General features: G+C 39.5%; 2 protein-coding genes across 2 annotated transcripts in view; one reads left to right on the top strand and one right to left on the bottom strand.

Moving 5' to 3' along the window:
* Nucleotides 1-3,792, top strand: part of LOC306749773 (serine/threonine-protein kinase LMTK1-like) — a gene marked incomplete at its 5' end in the record, with an annotated part of 29,976 nt that extends 26,184 nt beyond the window's left edge. Inside the window, 3 exons of the mRNA XM_079233101.1 lie at nucleotides 13-193; nucleotides 297-500; nucleotides 2,123-3,792. Coding sequence (XP_079089227.1) covers nucleotides 13-193; nucleotides 297-500; nucleotides 2,123-2,151 — 414 coding nt within the window. The 3' untranslated portion in view covers nucleotides 2,152-3,792. The remainder of the gene's footprint in view (nucleotides 1-12; nucleotides 194-296; nucleotides 501-2,122) is intronic.
* Nucleotides 3,793-4,700: 908 nt separating this feature from the next.
* LOC306749662 (BAR/IMD domain-containing adapter protein 2-like) overlaps nucleotides 4,701-13,435 on the bottom strand; it is a gene marked incomplete at its 5' end in the record, with an annotated part of 46,567 nt that continues 37,832 nt past the window's right edge. The window contains 8 exons of the mRNA XM_079232976.1: nucleotides 4,701-5,422; nucleotides 5,974-6,016; nucleotides 10,592-10,629; nucleotides 10,882-11,035; nucleotides 11,127-11,195; nucleotides 11,303-11,504; nucleotides 11,798-12,029; nucleotides 12,558-12,797. Of these exons, the coding sequence (XP_079089102.1) occupies nucleotides 5,989-6,016; nucleotides 10,592-10,629; nucleotides 10,882-11,035; nucleotides 11,127-11,195; nucleotides 11,303-11,504; nucleotides 11,798-12,029; nucleotides 12,558-12,797 (963 nt within the window). The 3' untranslated portion in view covers nucleotides 4,701-5,422; nucleotides 5,974-5,988. The remainder of the gene's footprint in view (nucleotides 5,423-5,973; nucleotides 6,017-10,591; nucleotides 10,630-10,881; nucleotides 11,036-11,126; nucleotides 11,196-11,302; nucleotides 11,505-11,797; nucleotides 12,030-12,557; nucleotides 12,798-13,435) is intronic.

Here is a 13,435-nt window from a genome sequence, read left to right as displayed (position 1 = left end):
CTTGTCTTCCAGGAGAGCCCTACGGGAGAGCTGGCTGATTACGACTTCTCCACTGGAACAGAGTCCAATGGACAGGGATCTTCGGGGGAAAATAACACTGACCACCAGCTGCAACCTGACCCTGAACTTGAAGCTCGGTCCTGTGAACCATTCTGTGTTTCTGAAGAAACAGATGGCAACAACTCAGAAAAGGGTGAGTTTGTCAAGGACACAAAATGTGATGCAGAGTTATCCTTGTAGATGTAGCTCAGAATGTTCACAATAACTGCAATTGTGACTTGTCTGTGTGCATTCAGGTGGGGGTTATGAATGGGAAGATGAACTCTTGTTAGAGCCTCATCCGTCCTCACCTGACACCATCCCCGAGCCCAAGTCCTCACCCACACCCCCCTCCAACCGCCCTGAGGCTCCAAAACCTGCAGCTGTAGCACTTAATCGTTTTATGGTCTCACGGTTCTCTATCACACATGTCTCCGACCCCCACATGGGTTCAGCTACAGGTCTGTATTATCTGTCTTTCATACACAGCTGGGACTGTTGTATAATATAAGAGTACTGCCATTCCAAATGTCATAAAGAAGTCATAGTATAGTTTGTCACAAACAAATCGTAGTATTTTATTGTGATGTGTCCTTTTGTGTCGAGGCTTCGATGCGCGTGTCGAGTAATCCAGGTAGATTTTGGTGAAGCGCGTATCGAGGCTTGTGTCGATGACGTATGCGGTGACGTTCGAAGCCTCGCGAGCCGGCTGTACCACGTGACTGATTCAGAAAATGGTTTGTGGGTTTGCCGTGCGATTTGAAATATAAGAGGCAGCGAAACTCAATGAATTCCCCCCCCCCCCCCTCTCCTCTCTGTACCCAGCTTCATCTGTGCCTGTGAAAGGGTATTTTATAATGCAGGCGAAATAGTCTCAAAAAACCCAGCACTGTGGAAAAGTTCTTATTTTTATAAAAATGAATAAAATGGAGACATCAACACGGAGCTGAGGCTCGAACCACGGAGCCTCAGACTGAAGGACAGGTATTCTAACCACTGACCCACAGTCACATCACAATCCACTCCCCAATTTGTTTCCAATTTCACTTCTGACCCCGCCATTATATCATAAAGATAGACACAATATTACAAAGTTAATAATTTATGTATTGGCGTCACAAACATCATTCTTTCAATTCAAAGCTTCACACACCAAAGCCATGGTGTCGTTATGATCGCTCTGCCTGTTTTACATTTATTGTCCACTTGTGGCGCAGTAGAGCAAATGAAGCCCCGTGAAGCTTCGGCCCATGAGCGAACCAATTGGATGGAAAGCTTCAAAGCTTCAGGAAGCTTCATCTCGCCATCACTAGTATTTTATGCCAATACAAAAGTCAGACTATATCGTAAAAAAAAGTTATAGTATAGTATGCCACAAAAAGTAATATCATAGTATGCCACAGTTATGTCATAAAAGTAATAGTATAGTATGTCAGAAAAAAACAGAGTGTTCTATAAATAGTCATGATATAGAATGTTATGAAAATGTCATAAATAATTGTTGTATTGTATGTCAGAAAAACAAGTAGAGTATGGTATGCTAAAATGTCATTCAAAAAGTCAGAGTATAGTTTTTCATAGCATAGAACCCTGAGGTCAGAGAAACCTGCGGTGAGAGCATAGAACCTTAAAATCAGAGCATAGAACCATGAGGTCAGAGTATAGAACCCTGAGGTCAGAGCATAGAACCCTGAGGTCATAGCATAGAACCCTGAGGTCATAGCATAGAACCCTGAGGTCATAGCATAGCACCGTGGGGTCATAGCATAGAACCCTGAGATCAGAGCATCAAATCCTGATGTCAGAGCATATACCCTGAGGTCAGAGCATAGAACCCATTTGCCAAAAAGAGACAAACGCACAATAATATTCCGGTTGATTTAGAATTCATATTTGAGTGAAAGCAATGACATATGTCTTAGAGTTTAGCAGTGTTGATTAATGTTCTTGATACATGTGCATCACGTTTTAATTAAGAATTGTGTGCATAGTTCCCTTTTCTATGTGTAGAAATGCTGTATTTTTTTATGGGATGTTGCAATAAAAGCTGGCATATATATTTCCAATCATTGATTTCCAACAGATAACAGAGAAGACGACCCAAAAGATTGATCGCTTCCTTGGTCCTGGCTGGATGAGGACGAGTCCTGGTCCTTCTCAACACAGAAAAGCAGCAGTATTATATTTAAATGTTTTACAGAGTTTTATTTTTTTTAACATTTGGTGCATCTGACCCTGTTGACCTTTTATGAGACAGTGCCTCATATTTTAGTAAAAAAACCTTGATTATGTGCACGTTTTTATTTGTATTTCGTGGCAAAAGGGATAGCTGCTGGTGCGGTAACCTGAGAGACAACCAAGCGAGGGGATAAAGTTCAGATCATATTGTTTGCAGAATTAAAAGTCACACGTTTATTAGTTCAATATACAGTATATTTGGATTTCTGTTGGTGACCTTACATCTAATTTAGTTAATTTAAAAGAAAAAAACATGAAATTAAAAGGTGAATAAAAGGAAACGACAGGCTTCATAACTGCTCCTCTCATTTGCTGCCTTGGTCCACCCACTCAAAATTGCTCTGCCATTTTTAAAGACTGTTTCAGCTCTTATTGTTGGTGCCAGAGAACAATGCTAGATAATTGTTGCATAAAACCAGACTTTATAACAGCCGTGGGTGGTGGTGATGGTGTTAGAAGATGGAGGTGCTGGAACTTATCTTTTCCCTTGATCCAAATCATATCCAAATCATATTGATGGTGGATTCGCTATGCTTTGTTAATAGAAATATGATGCAGGAAATCAAGTTGTTGTCATTCTCTAATTATCACCAACAATCACTCTGGTTAATGATTACCTACAGTATATGTCTAGTGTTACCATATCTGTCTGAAGCACTTTGTATAGCCAAACTGGGTCCTTTATTGTAGAAGTTGTGGCTCTTATCTTCATCCCCCTATCATGGAATGAAAATATCTAAACATGTGAGGTTTCTTATTAGTGTCCACAGTGCCAGCTACAGTTTCACTTTATTTGTGGCATATTAGCTTTGTTTATGTGACATTTCATCAGCAAGTGACACCAAAGGGATCGAGAGGTGTTTCAACACTACTGAGTGGTGTCATGTCAATATGCCATTTATTTTGAATGTCAACTTCATGCTTCTTTTCTACATCTATGTATTGTCCATAGTGTCATACATAATGTATTCTATTAGATTCGTGTTGAATGCCTGGGTCTGAGGTGTAAAAAAAAGACACTCAAAATATGACATCTCACATATTGTACGAATGTTTTATCAACATGTAGCAGGTAGCTTGACTTGAACTACTACGGCTGTATCGACGGCTCCCTCCCCTTCTCTCTCAAAGGGCCAATTCAGTTTCCTCTCACCTTGCCTTTTAATTTCTGCAAGAGGAGAAAACGTTGCTTGTATTTTTGTACGATTTGAAAAAGATGCAATCCAGGATGATGGTCTCTATAAAATTTGCCGGAGATATTACAAGGCCTATTGGCTAAAGTGGCAGACACCTTTGGAGAAGGTGAGGTGGGTAGCTCTGTGCACCGATAGTAACATCATTGCTGTTTCCATTCCCCCTCACTCATTGCTATTGTACTATCCCAAACAAATAAATCCAAATACTTTTTCCCTTTGTGTGTCTGTGATACATTTATCTGCATTGATTTTGAAGAGGTGCAATTTCCGCCAAAACAAGATCACGTGAAAACATAACACATAAAAGTATGAAGTTTCTGCCCATTTAGATTTATTTTGGACAAGATAATTTATATGCACTTTCTGTACAGTACAGGTATAATACAAACAGGACAAAAGTGAGCCATGGACACAATGAAAGCTATATAAAAAAGTTAAAAAAAGAAAAATGATGATTTGAAACTTGCTGCCCAAATGAGCTTTGTAAATAAAAGCCTGATCATATCACTCAGAGTAAAAAGGACTCATCCATGGACAATTGACTTTTTATGATGGAACTTGATTCCATGCAGTCTAAGAGGCATTTTAACATGTTCACACAACCACACGGAAATTTCTTTTTTTATTGAATTATCTTTTTTTTTTTTATTGCATACAGTTCCACTTCTTTCCCCACACATTATACTCTAGATAAATGCCTCTGATCTAAGCTTTTCTCCCAGATGAGTGTATAATACTGAGAATGAATGATCAAAAGCTACGATAATACTGTACCTTATCTGATAAGCTACCACTCCCTCAAAGCTAAATATATATATATATTTTTTAAAGACCCATTTTGTATGCACTGTATTTCATTCGTTGGATATTTGACAGCTTAGACATTACTGAAATTTAAAGACAAGGAAAGAATAGCAAAAATAGTATTGTATTTCAGTGATATTGCACTGTGTGCAGGAGTTTGCGAAGCAAAAAAGTCAGACATTACAAGCAAACAAAAAAAAGGGAAATAATCCCATTTATATTTTCAGGAATATAAAAAAAAGAAATTGAGCTGTGATGCATAAGCCCTCAAATCAGTTTACATAATGATTGGGTCAATGCTGCATGAAGTATTTTTATACACATTATATATATATATATATATATATATATATATATATATATATATATATATATATATATAGATATATATATCTATATATATATAGAGAAGGCACAGTTCCCACATTGAAAATATGGGTATACTGTATCACAACTAGTAAATATATCACTATGTTATATCAATTAACAAAAGCAGAATCATAGGTTACTTATCAACTGACCCATTCTAGCTATTTGTTGCAGTATCCAATCAACACACTGTGCATATTACAGTGATGCACTGAACTGTTGTCGCCATCTAATTCCCCATCAAGCCGCATTGAAACAACCTATGTGCTCCTTCACTGCTCATTAATGCAAATAATCCTCAAATGAAATTTACAGTGTATAGTGTTGAAGAACAAAATAAATCCCATTTTATAAATGCAGATAAATAATAATGTGACTGCATTCCTAGTAAAAACCTACTAGCCATGCCTTATCCACAACTTGTGTGATCTAAAATAACTAATACAATCTATTATCACAATTGAATGCAATTGAATGTTCAGGCTGAGACATTCGATGTTTGTGGAGGCATTTGCAAAAATATCATGAGAATGAACCGGAAATTCTCAAGAGTGAATTTCCACAGCAAAGAATCTTCTTAGTAATGTAACGCGCTACTGGGCCCTCTTGTGATGACATCATACAACTGAAACGTGTCAATGTTGGCCATTTTCTCTCTCCCCTTCAAAAAAAGGGCCCAATAATGGACAAAGGGGGCAGCAGGCCACTAGTAGAAGATGGGAGTAGATCGGTCATCAGTGAAGGTGGGCCGGAGGTAGAGCTCCAGGGAACGGTCACTGTGGGAAGAGGAGGGGTGAGACAAGGACAGTTAGGTTGAACATAGACATAATTTAGAGAGATACATGGTCAGATATGTAACCGCACCCAAAGAAATCTGCCTTCCCATAGCTTTGTTTCTGAGCAAATAGTTACAGTATCTACTGGGAGTTTTAGCAAGCATGTAATGAGAAAGCTCAGGTAAGATATAAGGGAAAAAGAACAAAACAGCTTGCTATAAGCATGCATGCAGAGTTAGTCTTCTGATATTGTGTTATACACACACACACACACACACACACACACACACACACACACACACACACACACACACACACACACACACACACACACACACACACACACACAGGAAAGTAGTTCTTTTACAACCCAAAGCCTGCTGGACTGACAGAACCAAATGCTGCCACATCCATTAAGGCCAAAGGACAGAAAAGACCAGTAATTCCCAGCATTCTACTGCAGCCAATGACAGCAGAGAGAGAGAACCAGGCAGTAACAGAGAGAAGGAGTAAAGGGATTGGCTGAGAGGCGATGGAGGCTGGTGACTTACGGAGGTCCTGTTCCCTCAGAACCGGGACAATTCTGGACCCAAACTGGAAGGTAAAGAGAACCTTTGGGTTTGAATGGCTCTCTCAGATCATGCATGGGTCACATTTTGTAACGACACTGCTGGTTAGTCTGGTGCAAGATGAACATACTTGATAACAACTGTAACTGAAATGAAGGATGGAAACTGAAAACAGGAAGTACACACTTCATGCTCAACATGCCATATACTGTATGCACCTTTTCAAATCCCAGCTCGCCTTAGTGGACATACATTTTAATGCAAATGCAATGCAATCAACAGGCAGGTGTGTCTGCTAAAAAATATTTCCTTCAACCAAATACAGTTCAAACACAAGCTAAAATACAACTAAAAGAAGATAAGCAGGCAGGCAGCGTTCAGATACTCACAAAATACACACTGCACACAACACCACCACACAAACTCAAAGTCTATCTGTCCAAATATTGTTTTTTTACAGCGACAAAGAGAGCACCACAGATGCTATGGGTGTAACGGGGGAGGAGTAGGGATGAAACTGCATGCCTGACAGCTGTGGTCTGAAATGATTCACGCAAGGGTGGAAGTTTTGAAAAAATAATTCATTTAAACATTTAATGGGGGGGAAAAAAGGAAAACCAGTTAGGAGCCATAACTTTGAAGAAGAAGAAAAAAAAGGTTCACCATACCGCTAGACTGCATTCATTACTTTAAAGAGCTATTTAAAAAAAGTTAAGTAAGCAAGAACAAAGAGGAAAGAACAAAAAAGACAGTGAAAAATATTCAAAGAAAACACTGTGCATACATCTCAAGCGGCGGGTATTTTACAGATACAACAAAATATAATTGCGTGGGCCTCATTATAGTAGTCACCAGTTAAAAAAAAAAAATCATCAGTCTATTAATCAATTAGTCGATAAAAAAAAAAAAGAATGGCCAATTGGTTGATAATTGTTATTTGTTGAGTAAATTGTGAAAGCATAAAAGGCAAAACTCTCTGGCATTCACCTTTCACGTGAAGATTTGCTGCTTTTTCCTTTTTTATTATTAACATTTAAAGAAAAATAATTTAAGAGCCATAACTTTGAAACAAGAGAAACAATTTTCAACAAAACTGAAAATGTCAGCGTCACTGACAGAACAGATTTCTCGTCAGACCAGACTGTTTATTAATATATAGAGATATGTTTTATTTAGAATACCTTTGTAAAAAGTCACCATACATTCAAGGTCAATTTTTAGTATCACATTTTCTGGTTTCCCTCCACAGCATGCATAAGATAAACACTTCAACTAATCAGTAGGTTCTCATTGTTTCTGGAAATAGTTTGTAATTTTTTTTTGTTTACAGGGACAATAATAATAATAAATAAAAAGAAAAGACCAAAAACTACATAGCCACTCAGGTAATACAATCATAAAATACACTGAGAGCTGCAAAAGCCGCGGTTGTCATTTAACCTAAAAACTAAAATCACAGCTGTTATTGAGATAGCTTCAGAAAAAAGATCATACTGAAGGTTATTGGAGTGAGGCATTTACATTTTTTACTAAAACAACTCAGGCAATAAGTTCAGCCAAGAATGGCAAATACTGTTTTTTATGGGGCTGAGAGTGGAAAGTTTAATTGTAAATTTATATGAAAACTCGTTTTGCAATGATCATAATACAGTGCAATTTGGTTGACTGACGGAAACAATATATTTATTTATATATATATATATATTTATTTATATATATATATATATATATATATATATATATATATATATATATATATATATATATATATATATATATATATATATATATATATATATTCTCAAAGCTCAATTTGAAAATGTGCTTCATTGCAAATAAAGTATGTGTTTAATAGAAACAAAAAGAAGCAAAGTAAGGCAAATATGACACACACCCTCTGGACGGAAAATAAAGTCTAGCGCTGACACAAGGAAGCACAGCGCGACCTACGGCATCTCTCAGAAAGAAACATAGTAATCTGCTGCACAGCCTTACTTGAAACAAAGCTTTTTTTTTAGCATATGTGTGTTGGGTGGGAACTCGATAATACTGGGCCCACGTGTGCTTAAAAAGGCCATTCAGCCATTGGCTTTAGTACAACGACATTGAAGTCTTTTGGCTCTTGTACAGTACATGAACATGTCCTTTAGTTTGACAAAATGACACAACCATGTACATGCATGAAAGACAAGCAGTAGCCAAGGCAGTCTCTTGAGAGATCAGTCCGTGATGGTGGACTGTGATCAGATATAGAGTATTCAGAGTCCATAGCGCTGCATGCCGAGCAGGTAGGCCCCGCTCTGGCTCTCTCGCTCAACGCAATCCTCCACCCACCAACCGCTACTGTCCACATCGACACCACCAGCAGCAGCACCCGGGATGGACGGGAGGAAGAAAGGAGGGACCCGAGGAGGAAGAGAGGACAGAAAGGAGGGATGAAACTGGCCTCTTCCACTTGGAGAAGGGGTGTGTGTGGAGGCAGAGGAGGAGAGGTGGAGATAAGTGGACAGGAGGGAGGCTAAGAGGAGGGAAAGATGGGGAGGAAGAGGCCCCTGTGCTATCCGCAGCTGTCTGTGTCTGTCTTTATGTCTGTTCTCACACAGTCGAAATCAATTTGCCATCAGGACTGTCACTGTGGAACAAAGAGAGAAGGAAGCTTGCCAGGTCGGACACACTCGGAGAGAAATGGAGAAAGACAAGACAGGCACAAGGAGGCAGAGTAGAGTTTTGGAGAAGTGTAGGTGGGGTCATGAAACATATGTTGCCCCACCTACAGCTACAGCTCCAAACACGACTGCCGTGATCAGGAAGATTGGACTTCCAATTCCCTCATCAACACTTTTTGAATCCAGATCAATTTGCCGGTTTGATATTTTTGGCCTAAATTAAGCGGTTTTAGTAATTATTTGCTTCTGTCTGTCACTGAAAAGTAGACAAACCCCAGAAGTTAAGGTTGATGATGAAATCAAGTCATCTCCTTAGCTTGAGGTATGTAGTGTTATATTAGTCTGTTGGGGTGAGTACACCCTGCAGGACAGTGTTGTCTTACTTTTAAATACTGATACAGAAAAAAACACATTCAGAGCAGACAAGAGTATGTAAAACAGCTCGACATCGGTGCCCAAAGCCCCAAACTGACAAGCAGTGATGACTGAGATGAGGTCAGCGTGATGTCTACCGTCACAACATGTACTCCACCAAACACTAATACGAGTGTACGTAGGGCATTTCTTGCTCTTGCTCGCTCACAGACACACACACACAGACACACACACACACACACACACACACTCCCTGATTGGACAGAATCAGGCACGGCATCATCCCTAATCCTAACCTCACACAATCTCCTGAGTCAGCAAGGATTTGATAGCAATACAGTGAAAATATACTGAGCCAAGAAGAGTACTCTGACTATAAACTGAGACACTGACCCCGCTAGACTGCATTCATTACTTTAAAGAGCTATTTCAAAAAATAAATAAGGTTAAGTAAGCAAGAGGAAAGAATAAAAAACACATAGTAAAAAATATTCAAAAGAAACATTCATGAGATGGGTATTTTACCGATACAGCAACATCTAATCGCTTGGGCCAAATTATATTTGTCGCTTGGTGAGAAATCAGTCTATTAATCAATTAGTCGATCATTATATGTTGAGTAAATTGTGAAAGTATTTGGTTCTCATGTGAAGATTTGCTGCTTTTCCTTTTTTATTTTATTGTAAATTGGATATATTTGATATATCAGATTTCCCATCTTGACTGTTGGTCGGACAAGATGTGAAATTTGAAAATGTTATAGACTTGACTAACAATGGAAAACATATTCTACAGCAAACAATAATACATACTGCTTATCTTATGCAAATATAGGTGATTGTATGGTTCGAGACACTGTGTGGAACCTGAGTCTATCCAAGTGTCCTATACACACACACATTAACTGTATTCAGAATTTATTAAATACTATTTATAATGGAATACTCTTTGCAGTTAGTTAAAAACAAATGTGCTTCAAGATGATGCAATATGTGACTTTGTAAATTATAATTGCCAGAGGCGAAGCACAAAGCTAAACATTAAATACTTGTTTTAATTGTTTGTTTTTGCAGAATCTTCCTTGTGCTATCACCCTACTCCCTAATATTTGTCACGTTTGGCAACTGGTCATTGTATTACATGACTATGATTATGTTTTGCACTTTTTAGGATCCATACTGACTCTTTGGAGAATAATGTATGCATGCATATACCAAATTACACAACCTGAACTCTGAACCTGCCTAGAACGTGTTCATAGCATTTAATTTGGAGACTGCATATAATAATCAGGTGCCTTGCTGTCTCTTGAGTATTCCAGCATGTAGTACCTCAGGTGAAATGCCATTCAGCTGAGGTGTTTGGCTCTTGTATCTTCCTCTAATAAGTAACTATATATATATATATATATACATATATATATACATATATATATATATATATATATATATATATATATATATATATATATATATATATATATATATATATATATATATATATATATATATATCAATCATCAGTCAATACTCAGAAGGCAGGGCATAAAAAAGACTTACCTTGTGGCAAAGCGGCCGTCATAATCCTCAATAGCAGGCTGAAAATATAAAAGTTACACGTTTTACATTGTGTGCTTGTTTAGGACTGACTTGCAAGCTGTACCTGCATACAACCACTTGGCGGCAGCAGAAACTGAGCAAAAGTCTCCTTTACAGCTACTGCAGGATTACTCATATCCAATTATGCAAAATACAAGACTAAACCAGATGAGGGCTACAGATTAAGTGAGCAAGAGAAAGAAGTGTTTGTGTGTTGTTAACGGATACTACATATGCTAAATTGTACCCACCTGTGTGCCAAAGCCTGCCATGCTGTAGGGCCGTGGGCGGGTCTGTGCTAGGCTCTGTGCCAGCAGTCGGGCAGTCAGGCCATAGTCAGGTGTGGGCAGTGATGCATCACTCTCCAACAAATTCCCCGTGCTGCTACTTTTCCCATGGTGCAGGCTGGGAAGGCAAGAAAACATAACGGCCTCAGACTTGGGTTCATTTGGGCTCATTAACTCAACACAGTTTATGACAGAAAAATGCTCCATACTTCACTTTGAGCTTCTCACTGTCACTTTCAGGCAGCACACGTGTGTAGGAGAACGGGAACCAGCCACGCCTGAGAAAAGTGAGCACTCTGTTAACCTGTACCAACATGTCAGACCAGTATCTGTCCAATCACAGTATGGATTCAGGCAAATTTAAATAAATGAGCGCAGTTCTTACATCTTGTTCTTCTCATTTTCCCCATAGTGCCAGCCATCGCGGGCCTCAGGCACTAGCAGGGTGATTACATCTCCCTCGGAGAAACTGAGCAAGGTGCCGTTGTCACCTGCAGCATGGGAGAAGATGGCCTGCACACGAGCACGCCCGTTCTTTTCCAGGCCCGCTGCCATGGAACTGGACCTGGGCAGGGTTCGTGTCTCTCCTGTGATGTTTGCAGACAGAGACCGTGGTCAGTGACATGAACTTCCCTGCTCCTCCTCTGAGACACTGAACAGCAGCCGTTCTCATCCCAATGGCCACCATTGTAATGTAACATAAACATAGGAAGGTGATAATCTTATTATAATTGAAACTATTCATGAGATGTTAAAATACTCCTCAGTGTACCTTAAAGGAAAATGATAGGAGGCTGGATGCTCAATCACATATTCTGCTTGTGATTTGCTGCAGTGCTGCTGATGCTCATTAAATTCTAGCAGTGTTTGGATATCTTACCCACGGGGTTCTTATTCTTGGCGGGAGCAGGCCTGCGGACAGGCAGAGTGTTGGAGTAGACATCGCTGACCTGTCTCTGTGGTGGAGGCTGGGACTGGCCCTGTGCCTGGGTCTGAGGGGATGAAGGCCTGACTTGGGGCACGGATATAGTACCACCATCCGTCCAATATTCCTCTCCATGGACTCCTGTTGTCCCATTTACCATTGATATGCCATCGGGACCCAGCAGCCTCTGGAATAAACAAGAAGACATATGGATCAATAAGTACAATTGTGAAAATATCTTCGCTTGTGAAATACTAACAAAGCAATTACATCATACAATATTTATATTAAGCTCAAGTGATATTATGTCATGATTAACATCTGCTAAAGGAGGAGGCTTTAGAGAAAAGTCTAGTAAAAATGTATCCAAGTCATGAAATTAAACGTAGACTCTAAATAGCCCCAAAACCTCAGTGCCATCTTTAAAAGGTGAGACAAGAGGAATCTTTGTCTGGTTTGCATATTTATTGAGGGCCACAGGTGGACTAGCTGACATGAGGCGAGAACCCATAGCTCCTTCACAGTGCCACCACTGAGGACATTTAAGTGAAGTAAATATAGTTATGTAATTCACTTCACAATTCTGGATAAATTGCTATACATGTTAAGTCTGTAATGTCCTGTCCAAGACCGCAGCAAAATGAAAATGTATTTGCTCTATGTTAAAGTTAGCATGTTTTTTAGCTTCCATTCGCTAATTTGTCCCATAACTCACCGCTGGGTGTCCCAGGCCACTGCCCATGAAAACAGCCAGCTCCGGGGGCACCGGAAGAGGCTGGGCCCCGGGGATAGGGTCTGAGATTACCAAATTAGATTTGGAGGTATGCAGGGGGCTTGTGCCCCCAAGAGCTGAGCCCATCTGCTGGGCCAGGAGCATGGCCCTCTCTGGCAGCTTGTTGGGGTCTGAGCAAGCCTGTTGCCAAACTGGGATCTTCTGAGTCAGAAGGTCTTTACCCTGGAAGTAGGGAAAAAAAGATTAGAGAAAAAAAATAACAAAATCTGAATTACCGCCTTGCAGTTCTGCCAACCAGTCAAGTTGCAGTTTAAAGCTTCTGTGATCAGTCTGTTGCTGAAGAACTACATTTCTTGGCGGAGTATATGTTTGTCAATACATTATTGCATCTTATGTAACTGTGTGTTCAATTTTTTTAAACCTTGATAGATAAACCTTACATGTAGTAACTGTGTTATAAACCATAAAGTAACATGAGGCTGTGATTTACAGTAATTTCTCACGTTCTGTCTCACACGGTTCTGTCTTTGCGGTTCAATCACAGCCTCTTGCGGCTAATTGCTCAATACATTTTTCTTCTCGAGTTATGGCCAAAAACATGTGTTGTTAGGTTAGGTAACTTTGATCACCAAATTATAATCAGTTCGTCCTCGAGTCCAAGAGGTTGTCCTTGCAAAATATGAATACATTTCCTCCAAGTGAGATCTATTGGGTTCACAAGAATGGGACATATGTAGGGTCAGGAAAACCAGAAAAATAATGCCTCCAGCCATGGCTGTCGCCAGCGAGGAGGCAGAAAATAGTATTGATGTAGTTGCAATGCGACCAGAGAAAAGGTTTACCCTCACTCTGTATCCTTG

This window comes from Taurulus bubalis (assembly GCF_910589615.1).
Source record: "Taurulus bubalis genome assembly, chromosome: 17".
Classification (NCBI taxonomy): Eukaryota; Metazoa; Chordata; class Actinopteri; order Perciformes; family Cottidae; genus Taurulus; species Taurulus bubalis.
The sequence above is the reverse complement of the archived record's forward strand: the minus strand, read 5'-3'. Positions and strand labels throughout refer to the sequence as shown.